The 19,962-nt window shown below is 41.5% G+C and overlaps 1 protein-coding gene across 3 annotated transcripts in view; it reads right to left on the reverse strand.

The window, feature by feature from the left end:
- The window catches only part of kdr (kinase insert domain receptor (a type III receptor tyrosine kinase)), an 89,441-nt gene that overhangs the window by 54,902 nt on the left and 14,577 nt on the right, over nucleotides 1-19,962 (reverse strand). For 2 of the 3 annotated variants that reach the window (XM_085970019.1, XM_085970033.1), the window contains exons 6-14: nucleotides 18,189-18,328; nucleotides 15,525-15,696; nucleotides 9,398-9,515; nucleotides 8,508-8,683; nucleotides 6,582-6,738; nucleotides 4,448-4,577; nucleotides 4,031-4,139; nucleotides 1,707-2,057; nucleotides 20-166 (exon numbers count right to left, since the gene is read on the reverse strand). In XM_085970019.1, the coding sequence (XP_085826145.1) occupies nucleotides 20-166; nucleotides 1,707-2,057; nucleotides 4,031-4,139; nucleotides 4,448-4,577; nucleotides 6,582-6,738; nucleotides 8,508-8,683; nucleotides 9,398-9,515; nucleotides 15,525-15,696; nucleotides 18,189-18,328 (1,500 nt within the window). The remainder of the gene's footprint in view (nucleotides 1-19; nucleotides 167-1,706; nucleotides 2,058-4,030; nucleotides 4,140-4,447; nucleotides 4,578-6,581; nucleotides 6,739-8,507; nucleotides 8,684-9,397; nucleotides 9,516-15,524; nucleotides 15,697-18,188; nucleotides 18,329-19,962) is intronic. The other variant, XM_085970027.1, reaches the window with a different exon arrangement.

Raw genomic sequence — 19,962 nt, forward strand, 5'->3', positions numbered from 1 at the left:
GCAACTATAAGCACCCTACCTGACACTTCCAGAAGCTGCTTGTCATTTTTATACCATATAATGTGTGGGCTCGGTGCCCCGACCACATCACACTTCATCTCTATGGAGGAGCTCATGTTCACTGTTTGGTCTGTTAGATTCTGAAGCACCAATGGAGCCTGTTGAGCTGCAATGAAGATCAGAACAAGCTTAGTCAACCAATGTCTTTAAGAGTTGTCGCACACAAATAATTTTTAGTACTGTTAACTGATAGAATAACATGAATAGAATTAAAAATTGAACTGAGGCAGGTCACTGCTTTGTACTATGCCTGAAATATGTTTCTGACCAAAATCACTATTTAACACTGAATGAAGATGCAAACAGTGGCTGCCCAAAAGCAGCAAATGCTCCACTTCCCAATATCAGTATTCCTCACTGTGGTAAGCACAAGTATTCATCAAAAAAGTAGCAGCATATGGTTGCATATGATACAATCTATCAGTTCTTAGGTCGTGATTTCGCCAGCAGAGGCGGGATCGTAGCGGGAGGGGTGGTTGGCGGGTTAAGGTTTCACTCCCGGCTGCATCCTGTAAAAAGGATTTTCCATTTATAGGGCTTGTTAAGCTCGCCCTGGCGGGTTCCCGGCCAATTAAAAGGAAGCGGGTCTGATGACTTCATTTGATGACACGTCATCAGCCGGTTTCCTTAAAGAGACCATGGCCGCATTCATTTTGACAGTTGTGCTGTCAGTGTTCTGCAGCATTGAGGTGTCGCAAACACTGACAAGCACTGCACAAAGGTGCACGGCTACACCCAGGCTCTTGCATGACTACCTTCATATGCTTATGATGAAGGGAGTCACAGCATGCAGGGAGGTTATCTTCCCTTCCAATGGGCGGAAGAGACCTCCCCAGGAGATCAAAGCAGCCTGGTTGCACTTTGCACAGGAGGGCACAAGCAGGGATTTCATCAGGAGGACCAGGCTGCAGTGGTGCCAACCTTTCAATGATCTCAGTAGATCAGGAAACGTTACTGCAAAGCCACACTCAACCTCATCCTGCTGTGCCACTCATCACATACCCTGGTGATGGTGGTGTTGGGGCTGATCATGGTGAGATTCTGAGGACCAAGGTGATATTTTTTCAATGGCACCGATGTTGCTCGAATAGATGGCAGCTGAAGTTGAGATGACAGAAGCGATCTGTCAATGGTGAGAGAGCTTGCTCCAAGGAGGTGACAGTGGATAGAGAGTTTACTCCAAACACTTCCAAACTGTGCACAGCTCAAAAGTGTCTTCCAAGTCATGAAGGCTCAAGCTTCTGACATTGGAAAGTGACCAGCTGTGAAATGGTAGCTTTCATACCACTTTTGCAGCTGTCACCTGGTCACAGCACTGGGGAGACATAGAGAACCCGACCTACTTACCTGACGTGATCTCCAAATGACGTGAACCCTGTTAAAAATGTGGTAAAATAGAAAAAGGCTGGCAAAATAGTAGTAAACAAGTGTTTAACAAGCATTTAAATATCTTAAATGCCTCCCCCGCCGCTTGGTGTCGGGTCTGTTCTGCAATCGCAGACCTGACACTTTGGAAACTTACATGGAGGCGGGTTCGCAGTGGGTTCCCAACCCGCTGTCAATCATTTCAATTTTGACAGTGGACCCGCCTCCAAACCCGCACTCTGGGTGCCAGAGAAATTCTGCCCATAGTGTTGTTTTCTCACCTTCTACAGAAAGAGTCTTCATCACACAATGCTTTTCACCTGTCTTTTTATTCTGGGCTTCACAAAGATAGACTCCTTGATCTTGAAGAGATACATTGCCAAAACTCAGTTCGATGGTGATATTTTCAGTCTTGTGGCCAGAAATCATCCTCCAGGTCATCTCCTGTGCATCACGTTGGAGCTGTTCACAAGGGAGGATGGCTAGGGTGCCACGGTAGGTTTGGAGGATTGTGGGGTAGAGCTTGTACCACTTTAGGTTCTTGTATATAAATCTGTCCGCTCTGCACTGAAGAGTTACATTGTCCTTTTCAATGGGATGGTCAGTAGGCTGCAAATTCATTTCAAGACCCTCTGAAAAATCAAACACGTAAATCCAATCAATTGTTTTTTCTATAAAACTGCTCTGAAACACTGATTCAAGTAGCAGTAAATTTACCGAAATGTGCACGTTCTCTTCTGGAGTTCTAACCATTTTCTGTCTTTTACTGATGAAAACATTAATAGTTACAGCTTTTTATTTAAAAATGCACATATATATTTAATGCTGACAAACATAAGACACTTCAGATATATATTAATGTTCAAATATCAAAATAATTACAGTCTTAATTATAAAATTATTTCCCCTTATTTAGAGTCAGTCACTCATATCATTTGTTTCTTTTTTTTTATGAAGTGCACAAAATTAAGAGGATTTAATTAGAAGAGGTTCTGCTTGGCCTGGTCAGTCTAGCCAAAACTATTTGTGGGCCAAATTTTACAGCTGGTAGTATAGTAAATATACAGAGCTGTAGCCAAGGGGTGAAAACAATATACTGCACCTGAGGGTCTTCAACTATTAAAAGGCGTCCACGCTTTGTCATTTTTTATTAACATTCGGTTTAATTTTTATTTTAAATTTCACCTAAATGAAAACCTTTTTCCCACTATTTGCATGCAACTGCGACACGAGGTTCATAAAACATTAAACTAAAGAGGGCCAGGGAGCTGTGCTGCATAAACTGCCCTACACACACACATACATGTTTATATATATATATCTGCTTAAAGATCATGATACTTAATTAAACAAAACTTTAGCAAAACGGAACTGCCTCTTCAGCAAAGACTGATTTCCGAAGCCGAATGAGGTGACATGAAATTGTTTTCTATGCAGGAACTAAAGAGCTTCCAAACAGTTCACTCACTAGATTTTGAAGGAAGAACTTATTTAAATAAAAAGTAACTCATATCCAGTAAGACTATGAAAATTATTAATTCATTAGTCAGAATTTTTTACAAGAAGTGATTACCACACACAAAATATAAGAAAGGCAGTGAGTCACAAATACTGTGCACGTGACTGTATTACTAAGCAAATCATTTGTATCTATCAGTTTTGAAGAAGTCAGTATTTAACTTTCAAGTTGGTCAGGAACATCATAGTAAGAATGCAGAACATGACTTGTTACTGGGACAGAATGGGCTTCACATTGTTAATAATTATGGCCAAGCAGTGTTTCCATCAAGCTGTCTCTGAGGCCACGAATAATGCTGCAGCTCGCCTCTGCTATCCTAGTGAGGCCTGCGGACCAATTTGCGGTGGTCCTGCCGCCATCCTCCTTAGGCGCGAGCGCTGCATTTGGATTGTGTTCCGATTTGGGTGCAATCCAATTTCTCGGCCACTGTTTTTAATGAGTAGATTATGACTGTGAGTTTCTGCTCACTGGCAATCTACTCCCATCTCCCAGTGGCAGACTCCCTTCAATCACTATTGCATGTGCCACTCCACCTACTAAGAGGGAGGTGAGATCAGGTGGGTTACACTTTTAACAAAAACATTTTTTAAAGAAGTTAAAAGATTTTTTTAGAAGAATTCAACAACTTTTTCTGTATTCTCCATTCGGTTGAAAGTACAAAATATGCTTATTTTTAAAATAAATAAAAATAAAACACAATGCTCTTTAAATTCTTGCCATCACCACCTTTCAACGACCGAAGCTTTCATGCCAGGAGTGCTAATTCGTGAAATCTACCCCTTCATTACTCTGACTTATTAGAATTAGCTTAAATAGATGAAAATGACACATTCATAATTTGTTTACAAATTTAGAGTTGTCTATTGTAAAGTTATTTGGGACAAAGCACTTATTTACTGTATGATTAATCCTTGATTCAGAAACAGCAGCTTCTTCATGAGCTGGGCAGCTGCACTGTATACCGTACAAGTTAACTGTCTGTAATTATATAGTTCTCAAATCTCAAAGTTCAAGTCTGAGCAGACCCTTCAATCTCGCCATGGGATTTGTTTTAATGAGATGCTGCAGCAGACATGCTGTACTTACTGGTTACATGAAAGAAGATAACCCTCTCATCTTGTCCCACTTTGTTAATAGCCCGACATCTGTACATAGCGCAGACATTTGCTGTCTGAATCACAAGGGTACTGACCATCTAGAAGGAAACATCAGAAAACATCATATAAATAACGAATGCACAGAGATGAGCTCAGATATCAGTATGTCTTCTGACCAAAGAAGTGCATACAAAAAAAAACACTTAAGCAATTAAATTAAAATATAAGACTCAAAACATTAGTTCAGTCTCACTGGTAATTAATGTTAGCTAAACATTGGATTGCACTATTAAACTTTTTATGACTACTGAGTAAATATCACTGTTTAACTTAATATATTTATTTTATTAGTTGCATATAGCATTCATTGTGTTTGGTTAGCCATATTTGTTATTAGTTAATTCACCTTATGTTTCCCTTCAAGAAACACAGTTCGAGGCTCTGTACTTTCAATCTTGTTGCTGCCATCATTGTCATTAATGTTCTTCCAGTTTTCATTTTCATACTTATAGGGGGTTTCCAATTCGCCTTGATAACTTTTGGAAAGAAATTGACATCAGTGCATCTTCATCAAATCATGCTTCCAAATTAAAAAAGTTGTGTGTTTCTAACAAATCATGATTGTGTTCCCCACTACCTCAGTGGGCAACTGTACTGCCTGGTGTAATACTGAATTATGCAGATTAGCAAGGCCCTTATCTCTATCCTAGGTCTGTTCTATTAGCAGATATTAGCTGGGGAAGCAATGTTAGTTTTATAACTGGTCTCAACACTCCTGGAGAACAAATAACCAGGATTACCCTCCTGATAGCTGTGTGGATGTCAGAGGTGGTCAGGACTGTGCTTGGTTGTGATTTCCCCCTTGGCTCTCACAGCCGAATAGCTTGTTGGCACTCACTGTCTGACCTCACACATGGAGTGTTACCATGTGAGTGAGGCACCAGATAGCTGTTAGGGCTTGTGGAACTGTACTCTAACTAAACTGCGGAGGGGAGAAAATCAAAAAAGAGAAACAAATTCTGAGTATTTTATGCAATTAAACTAAATGAGGCCTAAAGTACAAACCAAAAAATACAATTTCAATCTTTTTGTTTTCTGCATTTGAAATAAAGGATTTTTCTACATACTTATCAATTCTACTTTAGCAATAGATTTAATATTGTTTAAATAATATTTAATTTGGAGATGCTACCCGAAAGAAAGTAAGCTCTTACTTGGAAAAATGAGGATGATTTTAGTGCTGAGCAAGTGAATAAAAGTGTATGTTTGCTACTGTAACTAGACAGTATTTGAAAATATCTCCCTTACACTGAACTAATCAGGACAGAATGTTGGCATGCAACATGACTTTAATATGACACTGATGAAGGGCGCCACCTTCATGAAAAAGCATCTGTAAACAACTGAAATAAGGTTTGTCAAACAAAAGATGCAGTAATGTAATTTGAACTGGAATGCATTATTGGGTCGCTTGCAATTATCGTTATGGTGATAAACATGAAGCCCATCCCTTCTAGCTCATCTCTTCCAAACCAAAAAATGGTTTGCAAAGCTTTTTGTTATAAAGCCAATGGACCTTTAAAAATATATTTTATATATGATCTATATATATAGACATAACAAATATAGAAAAAAATCTCAAAATATTATTCAAACTCCTTAAGTGATTTCTAATTAGGATGCATATAAGGAAATAACTATTTTTGGAAGCAAGGCTTTGATAAATGAGGTTTGTTGCCAGAGATAATTCAACGCCTGAGGAAGATAAGGAGACAGAGAAACCTCTGCAGTCCTCAGTAAGATTTTTGCATCCGTGATTGGAAAGGGAAAACAATGGGGGTGGTGGAGGAAAGACCTAGTGGAAGTTAATGGCCAAACAAACAACAGGAAAGCAGATTGCCCAGGATTGTCATGCAGGATGTCTACTGGACCTTCTGCTGGGCCAAGATAAGAGAGGCCTCTTGGGCCTAGTATGGGAGGCTGTCACTCATTCTGAACATCAATCAATATACTTCCTCTAGAATGAATACATCTTGTGCACACACACACACACACACACACACACACACACACACAGTCAGTTTTTTTTAAATGTATTAGTTGTTGCATAGCAAAAATTGTTGTTTTACAAGTTGGTATCAATTGACATACTGGGGGGTGTCTCATGAAGTACCAAAGGGCTTGCAGCACCTCGCACTCACTTCTCAAATCCATTATTAAATTTTATTACATCAGTAAGTCTGCTGAAACTGTTCCTGATTGAAATACATTGGCTTTTCATAGCACTGTTTATGATATATATATCACGCATATAAACATACCTTAATGCTTCACTTTAGAAATGTCTTTTTGCTTCACAAGGAACATATGTAATGGTTGCAGAAGTTGTTAAATGGAAAATATATGATCCACAAAGCAGTCTTGAGACGCACAATGAATCAAGAACCATGGTTTATATAGAACATGCATTCAAATATGTATGTTTTTTAATCTTAATAATTAGATCTAATTATTAATGACATTATATTATTAATACTTACTGATAGGAGAAGTTACAGTTCTCTACTGGCTGCCATTCCCAGATAATCCTGTTGGGAGCAGGAATGCCATAGACAGTGCAGGTCAGAGTCTGTCTGCTTCCATAGTTGTAAAAGTCAGTGTGTGTAGCCACTGCTTTTTCATGAATCTTTGGGGGAACTGCGAAAAATTAAAATCGCATTTTCAGAAATCACTTGATTTTGTGAATAGTACAGTAGCCTATTGGGTATGGTACTGAATATGCAACCCAAAAGTTCTGAATGCAAATTCCGCCATAGAAAGTTATGAAGTTGAATTCAATAAATTTGTTAATTTGTGGGCTAGTACCAGGAAAAATAACCATGAAAGCTGCTGAAAGCGACGGTGCAACAAATGTTCACTAGATTGATCCCTGGGATAAGAGGGTTGTCCTATGAGGAGAGATTGAGTAGATTGGGCCTATACTCTCTGGTGTTTAGAAGAAGGAGAGGTGATCTCATTGAAACATATAAGATTCTGAGGGTGACTGACAGGATAGATGCTGAGAGGTTGTTTCCCCTGGCTGGAGAGTCTAGAACTAGGGGGCATAGTCTCAGGATAAGTGATCGGCCATTTAAGACTGAGATGAGGAGAAATTTCTTCACTCAGAGGGTTGTAAATCTTTGGAATTCTTTACCCCAGAGGGCTGTGGATGCTGAATCGTTGAGTATATTCAAGACTGAGATAGATAGCTTTTTGGACTCTAGGGGAATCAAGGGATATGGAGATCCGGTGGAAAAGTGAAGTTGAGGTCAGAGATCAGCCATGATCTTATTGAATGGTGGAGCAGGCTTGAAGGGCCGTATGACCTACTCCTGCTCCTAATTCTTATGTTCTTATGAATTGTTATAAAAATCCAACTGGTTCACTAATGTCTGTCAGGGGAGAGAGAATGCCACCCCTACCTGCTCTGGCCTACATGTGACTCCAGTCCCATGCTATGTTGTTGATTCGTAATGGCCTCAGGTCAACGAGGGATGGGCAATAAATGCTACCTTGCTGGTGTTGCTCAAATCCCAAGAAAAATTAAGAAAGAAGCCCTAAACATAGTTTGAACAGACCCATTTAAAACGGAGAAAAATGTTGTGGATTTTTTTATATACACTGAGAGATCCTATTCAAAATAAAATAATGAGGTGGAATACAACTTCGACGGGGGCATAAAATGGTCGGTGGTGGATTAGCCGCCCGTTATACACCCTGCCTGATTTTCTTTTCCGTGACTTCAATGGAAAGGGAAATGGGGCAGAGTGTATAACGGGTGGCCGATCCGTTAGCACCCTTATGTGTCCCTGTCGAAGTTGAATTCCAACCCCAGTAAGTTTTAAATCTGGTGTTTTGTGGAATAAAAATATAGACATATAAACATTCAGTCGAGACATAAATCCAAGCCAATCTATCAGTTTTACATCTAAGGATGCATTCACAATACTTTTAGAACTCAAATAAATACCTTACTGTTAAGTTGCCTGCCGCTAGCAGACCTACCCACTCCCCTTCCCCCACCATATGTGTGAACTTATATACCAGAAAGAAAGCATTGGTTGCACGCTCTATGAATATTATAGTAAAATCTTTACTTGACTTGATAGGGTGAAATCTCATGGGCAAGGGTGAAATCTCATGGGCAAGTGTCAATGTAATGAGTTCCAATGCATTTAAAACCAGGGTGAGAAACAGCCCACATACCTTGTGCATGTAAACCACCTTCTGCTCTAATTCATTCTCAAAACTGTGGAGCTCCTAACCTCTCTCAGTATTCCCTTCCTCCTATAATCTATTGCTTTAAAAACTCAACTAATAGTTAGTTTCTCCTACCTTGGTGGTGTCTTGCACTAATGGCCTTGACCTTTCACATGAAATTCTTCAATAAAAACCTGCCTGTGATTACAAAATGTTGCATTTCTTACCATTTACTATGAGTTGGATCGTGTGACGCTGCTCTTCTTTTGTCATTGGATTCCTGAGTATAATTGTGTAATTCCCAGCATCCTTCTCGGTCACATCACTGATCATCAATGTATATCCAACTTGCTTTATCCTGTAGTGTGCTTGATCCTTACTAATTGGCCTTCCATTCCTGATCCTATAAAAACAAACCATTGGAAAGTGTTCAGAAGCACTTTGGGATTTTGTTACACTGTATGTCAACAAAAAATATATAAGTCCTTTTAAGCATTAATAGAGCAGCCATGAGAAAGTGTCCAATAAAATGTGTGCAGCATTACGGTAATAAACATTTCAGTATGTTTGCCACAGAATAAGGAATTGTTGATTATGCACAAAATGCATTTGAAAAGGCTGGAAGCTATTATTATTTTTTTTTGTAATAATGATCATTTTAAGAATGTGTGTTTTACGATGAATTAAGGTTCACTGACCAGGCCATTTGATTCATCTGAACTAGCTAACAAAGAGGAATAATGCACATTTATATTAGATTCAGAAATTACTAATCTAATATCTGATTTTAAATCTCTGAAATTCTTACAAAAATTATTCTTGATTGTTTTGTGCATATTATTGGTGTACTGTGCCAAAAATGTTCAAGTCTTGGAAACCAGGAGTGCAAATGTACAATTTAATGCACTCTGGTTCAGCATTCCAATTGCTCAAAGACATTCACCATTTAATGCAAATATATGTCAAAATTAATTATTAAATTGACAATTATATGTCATAGAATAAATGTAAATAATGCTCTACTGTATATAACTGAAAATTATAATAATGTATATAGAAAGTTGGTTCCTGAAAAGTAACTGTCTTTATTTCTTTATATAATTTATTGAGCAATTACCATTTCATTTCTGGTTGAGGATAGGCTGTAACTTTCACTGGAATTTTGGCATTCCTTTCTTTCAGCACTGTCTCGATTATCGACCCAGCTTTGTGATCTATGAAGATGAAGGGTTTCTCTGAAAGCACATAATGAAAACAAAGTTAGATCCAAAAAGCTAATGTTCTTATTGAAAACATGAGGCTTGGGAATCTGAGCACCAGAAGAGCTGACACTGTTTGTGTAAGGCAGCATTCTTCGTTATATTTGTGTGAGCAAGTTGGGAAAACAAATGTTAACGTTCAGCAAAAGTGTGTGAAAATTAGGCTTCTAGCACAGTCAAAATGATGTGAAGAGTGCTCAGTCATCACTAAAAGGAACATTTATTTTGTCAGGAATGCCATTCTCCAAACAAGCTGTGGAGGCCTTACTTCATGCCCAAAAAGCATATTTTTCAAGATTAGCTCCTCTTTATTACCTTGTCTTCCGCAGTCGAGGAAAATTGAGTTCTCGATTAGGGCGTTTTTCCTCTTTTTCTGTTAATTTTGCCTCATCCCTTCCCCTTCTCCTGATGACATTGACTCCTTGCTGGGGAACAGGTCTATGGGCACCAGTACCCTTCAAGTCCCTTACTCAAGTAGCCATTTGTCACATGTAAGTCTATATAGGAAGTATCCACGGGCTTTTTGGGGGAAGCAACCGAGGCAAATACAATGCATTCCTCACTAGATATCCAACCATGCACACTTTCAGATGGGTATACGCTCAATCAGCTCCGATGGATGGGTCACATTGTCCGCATGCCCGATACGAGACTCCCAAAACAAGCGCTCGACTCGGAGTTCCGGCACGGCAAGAGAGCCCCAGGTGGACAGAGGAAATGCTTCAAGGACACCCTCAAAGCCTCCTTGAAAAAGTGTAACATCCCCATCAACATCTGGGAATCCCTGGCCCAAGACTGCACAAAGTGGAGGAGAAGCATCCGGGAAGGCGCTGAACACCTCGAGTCTCTTCGCCGGGAGCAAGCGGAAGCCAAGCGCAAACAGTGGAAGGTGTGCACATCAACCCAACACCCCACCCACCTGTCCCTTCAACCACCGTCTGCCGCACCTGTGACAGAGACTGTAGGTCCCGCATTGGACTCATCAGTCACCTGAGAACTCATTTTTAATTTGGAAGCAAGTCATCCTCGGTTCCGAGGGACTGCCTAAGAAGAAGAAGATATGGATAGTGATCAGGAACAAGAACTCTGGCTAATTTTCCCCTCACTAGTCATGGGGCACTGAGGCCAATTGAAGTGCCTCACCACCATTCTGCACATCCTTACTCACACCAACCTACCTTGCACCTCCACCCATCCCTCTCTATCTACATTATCACTTCCCCATCTCACTAGCCACCCCTCACACTTATCCTCATCCTACTGCAAGCATACCAACTAACAGCACACAAGGGTAGGCACTTGAGAGGTTTAGCCAATGTTCATGTGAAGTTTTTGGTAATGTGTTGTCATACAGTGAAATTATATTTTCAACACTTCACCTTATTGGACAGATCTGTGCGCATCTTGAGAAGTGCCTTACTGAGTTCCAGTGAACTTTGAGACATAACGGTACCCCCACTATAGTGATGAGTGTGAATGGAATGGCTTGGACATTAAAGGGATGCATCACGGTGCTGGTGTGGGATGGTGTCAACCTGGTGCATCATGTGGCAGCCAGGGTTTACAGCATCAAGTGAAGTAAAATTGGCCATGGTGATGCCATTGCTGGCCTCCTGGGCAGCAATGTTGTCAGGGGCTGATGTCCTGTGTCCTGTGCAGGTGATGGCAGAGAATGTTGGTGATGTTGTTGGTGATGTTGGTGTTGGGACTGATCGTGGAAGGATTCAGAGGACCAAGGTCTGATTTTTTCAAGGGCTGCAATAGATGGCAGCTGCAGGTGAGATGACAGAAGTGATCTGTCAATGGTGAGAGAGGTTGTTCCAATGAAGCAGCACTGATTATACAGTTGGCTCTAAACACTTGCAAGCTAAGGAAATCTCTATGGCCTAAAAATTCAATTGCTTTGTCCTAGGAGGGCGCTAACGGGGCGCAAAGAAACTAGCGCCTGGGCGCGGCACGGCCAACACCTCCCGCAAAATTCAGCGGGAGGTTAGCTGCGGTGGTAACCGTTAATGCTCCGTGGCGCTGCACCACCGGTGATGACGTCATCGCCGTGCGCAGCGCCACGCTTGCGCCCCAGCCGCGATCTTCGGTAGCACCCCTAACTTACCGGCGAACGCTATGTCCGATGGGGTCAGGGGGTGCCTACCTGCGGCAGGGGCAGCGCAAATTAAAGGGGAGCTGCCAGGTGGCCATTTTTGTTGCTGGCCGCCTGCCAGCACCTGCCCCCTCTGCCATCCCCGGCCTCCTCTGCAGCCGCCCCCCCCCCGCGGAGTGCCGGCTGCACTCCATGAGACCGGCACTTTCCTTGAGTGCCGGGCTCTTTTGCCAGCACTCCGATCCCTGGCGGCCCAGCTGGGCTCCGTGTCACGCAGCACTAGACCCCTCCCCTTTAAGAATGGGAGGAAGACCTGCAGTACCACGGCGCAATGTGCCGCAGAGCCCTATCTGCGCCCCAAGAAGGAGGCGGTGCATTTCCAGTAGCATCCCGCTTCCCTCTTGGGGTGCTACCGGTGAATTTCAGCTACAGGGAGGGCGAAGCTAGCGCCCCAAAGGGGGCTCATCTCAATTTTTCCCCCTATATGACTTATACATAACATTCGCACCACACAAGTGCCAGACAATGACTGTCTCCAACAAGCGAGAGTCTAACCACCGACCCTTGACATTAAATGGCATTATCATCACCGAACCCCCACCATCAATATCCTGGGGGTCACCATTGACCAGAAACTTAACTGGACCAGCCACATAAAAACTGTGGTAACAAGAGCAGGTTAGAAGCTGGGTATTCTGCAGCGAGTGTCTCACCTCCTGACTCCCCAAAGGCACAAGTCAGGAGTGAGATGCAATACTCTCCACTTGCCTGGATGAGTGCAGCTCCAACAACACTCAAGAAGCTCGACACCATCCAGCACAAAGCAGCCCGCTTGATTTGCACCCCATCTACCACCTTAAACATTCACTCCCTCCACCACCGGCACACCGTGGCTACAGTGTGTACCATCTACAAGATGCACTACAGCAACTCGCCAAGGCTTCTTTGGCAGCACCTCCCAAACCCGCAACCTCTTCCACCTAGAAGGACAAGGGCAGCAGGCACATGGGAACACCACCACCTCCAAGATCCCCTCCAAGTCACACACCATCCTGACTTGGAAGTATATCGCGTTCCTTCATCGTCGCTGGGTCAACTTCCTTGAACTCCCTCCCTAACAGCATTGTGGGAGTGCCTTCACCACATAGACTGCAGCGGTTCAAGAAGGCAGCTCACGACCACCTTCTCAAGGGCAATTATGGATGGGCAATAAATGCTAGCCTCGCCAGCGATGCCCATATCCCATGAACAAATTTTTTTTAAATGCAGTAACCAACAGTTACTGAGCTCTGAAACTGAACATCTGCTACATGGCATCCTTTACACCACTTCTGCAGCTGTCGGTTTATCAGATACATCAGAGCAGACTCAACTCATGACAGGGTGAGCTGGCGTGTTACCCGAGCAGCGGGTAACCCATGGGGGAGCACGTAAAATTGCAAGGTAGCCTCAAAATAGCATTAAATTGTCTGTTAAGCCATTTAATGATCTAAATTGTCTCCACCGCCGCTTGGTGTTGGGTCAGTTCTGCGCAGACAGACCCAATACCTGGGAGACTCACGTGGAGGCAGGTTTCCTATCCGCTGTCAACCTTTGCTATTTTGACAGTGGACTCTCCGCCAAACCTGCCCTCTGAGCACTGGCAAAATCCAGCCCAAAGTATTTGTTTAATATCTCTGCCATTTCCTTATTCCCCATTATAATTTCTCCTGTCTCAGCCTGTAAGGGACCCATGTTTACTTTCACTAATCTTTTCCTTTTTATAAAGCTATAGAAGCTTTTACAGTCGGTTTCTATGCCTCTCGCTAGTTTACTCTCATATTCTATTTTCACTTACTTTATCAATTTCTTGCTCCTCCTTTGCTGAATTCTAAAATCCTCCCAATCCTCAGGCTTACTACTCTTTTTGGCAACATTATAAGCCTCTTCCTTTTATCTAATACTATCTTTAATTTCTCTTGTTACCCACAGTTCGACCATTTCTCCCGTGGTGTTTTTATTCCTTAAGGGAATGTATATTCATTGTGAATTATGAATTATTTCTTTAAATGTTTGACATTGCTTTTCTACTGTCATATCTTTTAATCCAGTTTCCCAACCTACCTTAGCCAACTCGCCTCTCATACCTATGTAATTTGCTTTGGTCATGTTTAGGACCCTAGTTTCGGTCTTAATTAAATCACTCTCAAACTCAACATAAAATTCTATCATATTATGATCATATTTTAATAGAAAGTTTGTTTTTTTATGGATCCTGTATGAGGGGGGTTAATAAGTATCATATATAACATCAGAGATTGTAGTTTTTGGCAAGTGAGGGTCCCATCTAGTCTCACTTTAGGTGCAGGAGTAGATATAGGGAGTGCTGTTAAGCAGTGGGGCAGAGTTGTGGGACCTTTACTTTGCACCTGTCTGTGATATAGCTAACCTGAGAGTGCTTGATGTTGATAATTGGGTAACTGAAATTGGGAAGAGTTCCATTCCCTAGCACTAACATCCTTCATCTTTCTGAGCACAAGAGAATTGAAAATGCTTGGAAGATGGTATTATCAGTAATTATGGTTTAGGTAATAAAACTGAATATACTTTGTAGCATAATGAATGATTCCTGCAAAATATATTGGAGGAACTCAGAGATTCACATAAAGCAAAAAGTATCCATTTTACACATAAAATTAAGACACATTTGCCATAAACATTAAATTAAAAGTGTTTATCCTCATTATTGTGGTTTAGAACTGAATTTAAGTTGTCAGTTGATAAATCCAGGCTATTCCTTTTAACAAGTGAACAAATTGAATTTTGAAATGACAATCGTGAACTTAGCACTTTCACTGGCCAGCTGATTCAATGTAGAAACTTTCGGTTCAGCCAATGATGGTCATCAATGAATGCTTATCTTTTCTTTTAATTGTTACACTGATGTTGGTGCGCCTATCCTGCCAATGGATTTGCAGGATCTTGCGGAGGCAGCATTGGTGGTACCTCTCCAGTGCTTTGAGGTGCCTGCTGTACATGGTCCATGTCTCTGAGGCATACAGCAGGGCAGGTATCACTGCTGCCCTGTAGACCATGAGCTTAGTGCCGGGTTTGAGGTCCTGGTCTTCAAACACTCTCTTCCTCAGGCGACCGAAGGCTGCATTGGCACACTGAAGGCGGTGTTGGACTTCGTCGTCGACATCTGCCCTTGTTGACAGTAGGCTCCCGAGGTATGGAAAGTGGTCCACATTGTCTAAGGCCTTGTCGTGGATTTTGATAATCAGGGGGGCAGCACTGCGTGGCTCTTGCTCAGGCCAACATCACCAGCATCGAAGCTCCGACCACGCTCAATCAGCTCCGATGGATGGGTCACATTGTCCGCATGCCCGATACGAGACTCTCAAAACAAGCGCTCTACTCGGAGCTGCGGCATGGCAAGAGAGCCCCAGGTGGGCAGAGGAAACATTTCAAGGCCACCCTCAAAGCCTCCTTGAAAAAGTGTAACATCCCCACCGACACCTGGGAATCCCTGGCCCAAGACCGCACAAAGTGGAGGAGAAGCATCCGGGAAGGCGCCGAACACCTCGAGTCTCTTCGCCGGGAGCAAGTGGAAACCAAGCACAGGCAGCGCAAGGAGCGCACGTCAACCCAAGCACCCCACCCACCCGCCCCTTCAACCACCGTCTGCCGCACCTGTGACAGAGACTGTAGGTCCCGCATTGGACTAATCAGTCACCTGCAAGCTTATTTTTAATGTGGAAGCAAGTCATCCTCGGTTCTGAGGGACTGCCTAAGAAGAAGATCTTTTCTTTTCATTGTTACCAATGGTGTGCTTTAAAAATGTTTTACAAGAGTCCCTCCTGAGTTGTGTTCATGTAATTTACAGCACATCATACAGAAGATCTCACCATAGATGATGACATCGGTACTGTTCTCCTTTGTCATGGTTCCACCGGAAGCGCTGCAGAAATATCTGCCTTCATCACCTTTTGTCACTTTATCAATAATCAGAATGCTTGAGAGTTCCAGCTCATCTTGTATTTCTTGTCTCATTGTTTTGATGAATAATTGTGGATTCTGCTGTAATTAACAAGAAGTCACATTTGTAAAAGATCCAGTACAATGTGTTTCAAAATCTATTGGATATATTCTGAAGTGGATTGCATTATGTGGATACAGATCCTCTAAATAATAAGAATACTACTTGTGATGTGCCAGCTTGGCTCATTTGGTAGTATTCTTACCTATGAATCAGAAGGTTTCAAACCCCATTCTAGGATTTAAACTGCATAACTTATATTGCTTTACTATAATGCTGAGAAAGTGCTGTATTATCAAAGATGCTGCCTTTTGTATGGGACATTAAACTAAGGGCCTATCTACCTGTCAAAATGGATAAAAGATCCCCTGACATAAAGTAGGGTGTTCTCCTGGTGTCCAGGCCAACATTCCTCCCTCCACAAAAACAGGTTTTATTGGCCATTTATCTCACATGCTGTTTGTGGAACTTTGTTGTGTGAAAATGACTGTCACATTGCCTACATAACAACAGTGATTCCACTTCAAAAGTAATTCATTATACGTGAAGTTCTTTTGGGGCATCCTGAGAACATGACAATGCTTTTTAATGAGGTCTGAATTTTTGGGCTGTGCACAGAAGATCAAAATTAATTCAATGAAATATTGATGATAGCGAGGAGAATATTATACCCTTTGTCATATCCTGCTAGTTGTAGAGGATAGTACTCCCAACTTGAAATCTCAACTAATATTCCAACTAAGTTTTTCTCTTGGAGGTCAGTCAGTATAATTGCCCATCGGAAAAGAGGGAATATAGTTCAGGAAGAGGACATGGGGCTTCTTTCCTGTACTGGTCAAACTCACCTCCAGGCTAATTAATGAAGGAGCATTACTGATGTGGACATATCTTTGTAATAACCCATTTCATAGAAATATAAGGAGTGAAATTTTAACTTTGGGTGCTAGTGTAAAATGGATGATACTGAATTAGCCACTCATCATTCACCCCAACTGATTTTCCTTTTCATTGAAGTCAATGGAAGAAAAAATTGGGTGAGGTGTATAATCAGCAGTCAATTCAATATCAACCATTTTACTCCATTGTTCAAATGTTAAAATTACCCCCCATGAAAGCATGGAATGAGAAGTTGTTAATCACCCTATCAAGCACATTCATTCCACAGACCATGAGTGATGTACCCTACCCTAATGGACCCATTTAATTTCCTCAGGGAAAATTTTCCTGAGGTAATCAAGTAAAAGCCCATAATATTTATCATCCTCAAAAGGGGCCAGATTTTGCTGAAGTGGGGCATCTCGTGTCTTTCCTCATTAGTTAGACTTTCAATTGCACATTTAGGTTTTTAAAAATGTTGCCAACAAAGTTTCTGGAAGTGTGAGCTGATAACAGCAACGCGAGGGCAACAGGGCATCTGAGGACCTTGGTGAACAAAGAGACAAACAAGGTATCTCCTTAACCAATTAGATTAAAAGATTGAGAAATAAACAGAGGAACGACTGAGAAGGAGGATGAATTAGAGTGGGTGAGTTCAATGTCAAATCAGGTACAGAAAGAGAAATAAAGAGAGGGAAAGGAAGACTCGATAAGAGCGAGAGAAAAAAGAGACAGGGTGTTAGATAAAAAACTTGAATTTAAAATTTGACATTTTTTAAATCTCCTAAAACAATTTACAACCTGAAGGCATGAGACCCCTACCTTATAATTGTTTACTTTCTGGACAAGAGAGGTTGAGTGGTAGTCATTAACAATTATCATATCGTTAAAAAGGGTACTTGTGCTATTAATTTCTGTGTTGAGTTAATGAGCAATTAACGTGCAAATGCAGCAACTTCATGAAAATCACGGCAAGGTTAAACCATTTTCGTATGTGCAAATTGGCCAGCAACTTATGGCAATTCACGGGGTATCTTTTCCTCACCGAAAGTTGCTAGCCGATTTGCACATTAATAACGGCGTGCATTGTTCAGACACTTATTTTTTCATCAAACTCTGGCCCCTCATATTTCTACTGTTCAATTCTGGCCTGCTGCCCTTCTTAGACAACAGTGCCATCACCTGACCCAACAGCAAAGGTAAGTGTCCCGTGGAGTATTTGATCAGTCTATACCTATCCTATAACGCAAATCCGTTCCCAACCACATATTTATTCAGCTCTATTTGCAGGAGTTAAACAATACAGCTTCAGTTCATTTTTCTGGGAGTTTGTTCCACATTTCCAATCCAATTCAAGAACGTTATCCTTAAGAACTTTGAGTTTTTCACCTCCGTGTGTAGGGAGCACAAGAAGGATTCACTGACAATCTTATTTCATTTGATACTTGTAATTGATTTGCTATTTTACACTTTCCCTGTTCAACACCTACACATAAAATAGTAGTGTATACTTGTGACTACCATGAGATTACTTCCTCCAACCCAATTTTCCCCCCTGAACCTAGGACCTTTTAGGTCTGTATGGATTTGTCCCATAGTAATATTTACATTTGCTTTTCCCAACTAAGCAAAGTTGTAAGGTTTTCATATGTGATACCTTCATTCCAGGATACGTCCAATGAAAGTTCAGCCGTACATTGACCTCAGTTCTGGCAGTGCAGTTGAGTATCAAGCGTTCCCCCACTGCCAACTCCACTGGGGCTGGAGGGTTCAATGTAAGCTCCTGAAACTTGGTTCCTGCAGGAAGGAAAATAAAGGAAGTCTAAAGATGGTGTAGTTTGGCTGGTGTTTGAAAGCTACCATTTTTAGGCTGAAGCGAAAGGGTAAATAACACAATTATCCATTATATAATGGTACAATAATAATAGAAATATGTTACGAGCCATGAGAAGTGTGTTGAGGGATGCAGATAATATTACAAATGATGGGGATGTTTTGCTTTGTGCGCGAAGTGTAATAAAGTTTAAACCTGTTTATAAAGAATACATTTACAATTTCACCACACAAAGGAAATCTCCATCTAAATCCCTGACGTTGTCAGTGTTGAACATAAACCTAAAATTGTGTATTTTTTGTGACACATATATAGTCATCTGCGTTTCCATTTATGAGTTTTCCGAGTTTTGCTGTTGGAGTTCTGACTTTTGCCAGTGCTGCCAAATGTTCCTTTGCCTCATCATTCTGGCTACCAGGTTTCACCATGGCGCTTTGTATCACGTGGCAACAAGAGTTTGTTTGTTTTGAGTTGAAACTGCACTAACTAGCAAGCAGAGAGTGTTTTACTGACAATTCTCTTTTGGCTAGCTTGGAAGTACAAGATTTTAATCAATATGGTCCACTATGAAAAAAACTCGGTACTTGCTTATTTTTGAGTACCGTACAAGTATCTAATAAAGAAACGCAGCCTTTCCAAAACCACATGAAGTCAGTAGATCTTTTTTTAAAAGCATCCTCCATTAACTGTGTTTAGAATGTATCTATCGAAGGGGCTTTGTATGTTTTAATATGATTTAATTCAGGATTTAAACAATAAATGAATTTTTGACCCTCATCAATTGCACAGATATTTTAACACAAACTATAATCGTTACACGCAAACTATAAACACATAAATCATATGAGTCATAATCAAGGATGCAAATATAATTTTGGACTTGGATTTCCATCGATGCCCTGACACAGAATTACATAGAAATTACAACATGGTTGTTTGGCCCAATCACTCTCTCTGGTGGTATTTATTCTCCACATGAGCAGATGCCCACTCAGTTCCAATGGCTGGAATTTTGCCAACACTCAGAGGGCGGGTTCGGAGGCGGGTCCGCTGTCAAAATCAAAAAGTAAGAAGTCACACAACACCAGATTATAGTTCAACAGTTTTATTTGTGATTTCAAATAAAACTGTTGGACTATAACCTGGTGTTGTGTGACTATTTACATTTGTCCACCCCAGTCCAACACCGGCATCTCCACACCAAAATCAAAAAGATTACCAGTGGGGCGGTGTCCCGCTCTGAACCCATCTCCTTGTGTGTTCCCTAGTGCCGGCTCTGCCTACGCTTTGCGGACCCAGCACTAAGCGGCAGGTCAGGCAATTCAGACAGTTAAGAGTGTGTTTAAAGCAACTTAATCAGCATTTTATCAGGTACAAACCATTTTCCCAAGTTTTCCATGAGGTTCACGCTGCTCAGGGATCACGCCAGGTAAGTGTGTCAGGTTTTAAACAACTGTCCATTTCTGTGAATAGGTGACAGCTGCAAAAGTGGTATAAAACCTACCAGTTCACAGCTGGTTACTTTCCAATCTTAGAGGCTGGAGCCTTCAGGATTTGGAATATACTTTTCAGCTTTATGGAGGTTTCAAGTGTTTGG

This window comes from Somniosus microcephalus, chromosome 2 (assembly GCF_052327205.1).
Source record: "Somniosus microcephalus isolate GS21.2 chromosome 2, FLI_Smic_1.0, whole genome shotgun sequence".
In the NCBI taxonomy this organism is placed as follows: domain Eukaryota; kingdom Metazoa; phylum Chordata; class Chondrichthyes; order Squaliformes; family Somniosidae; genus Somniosus; species Somniosus microcephalus.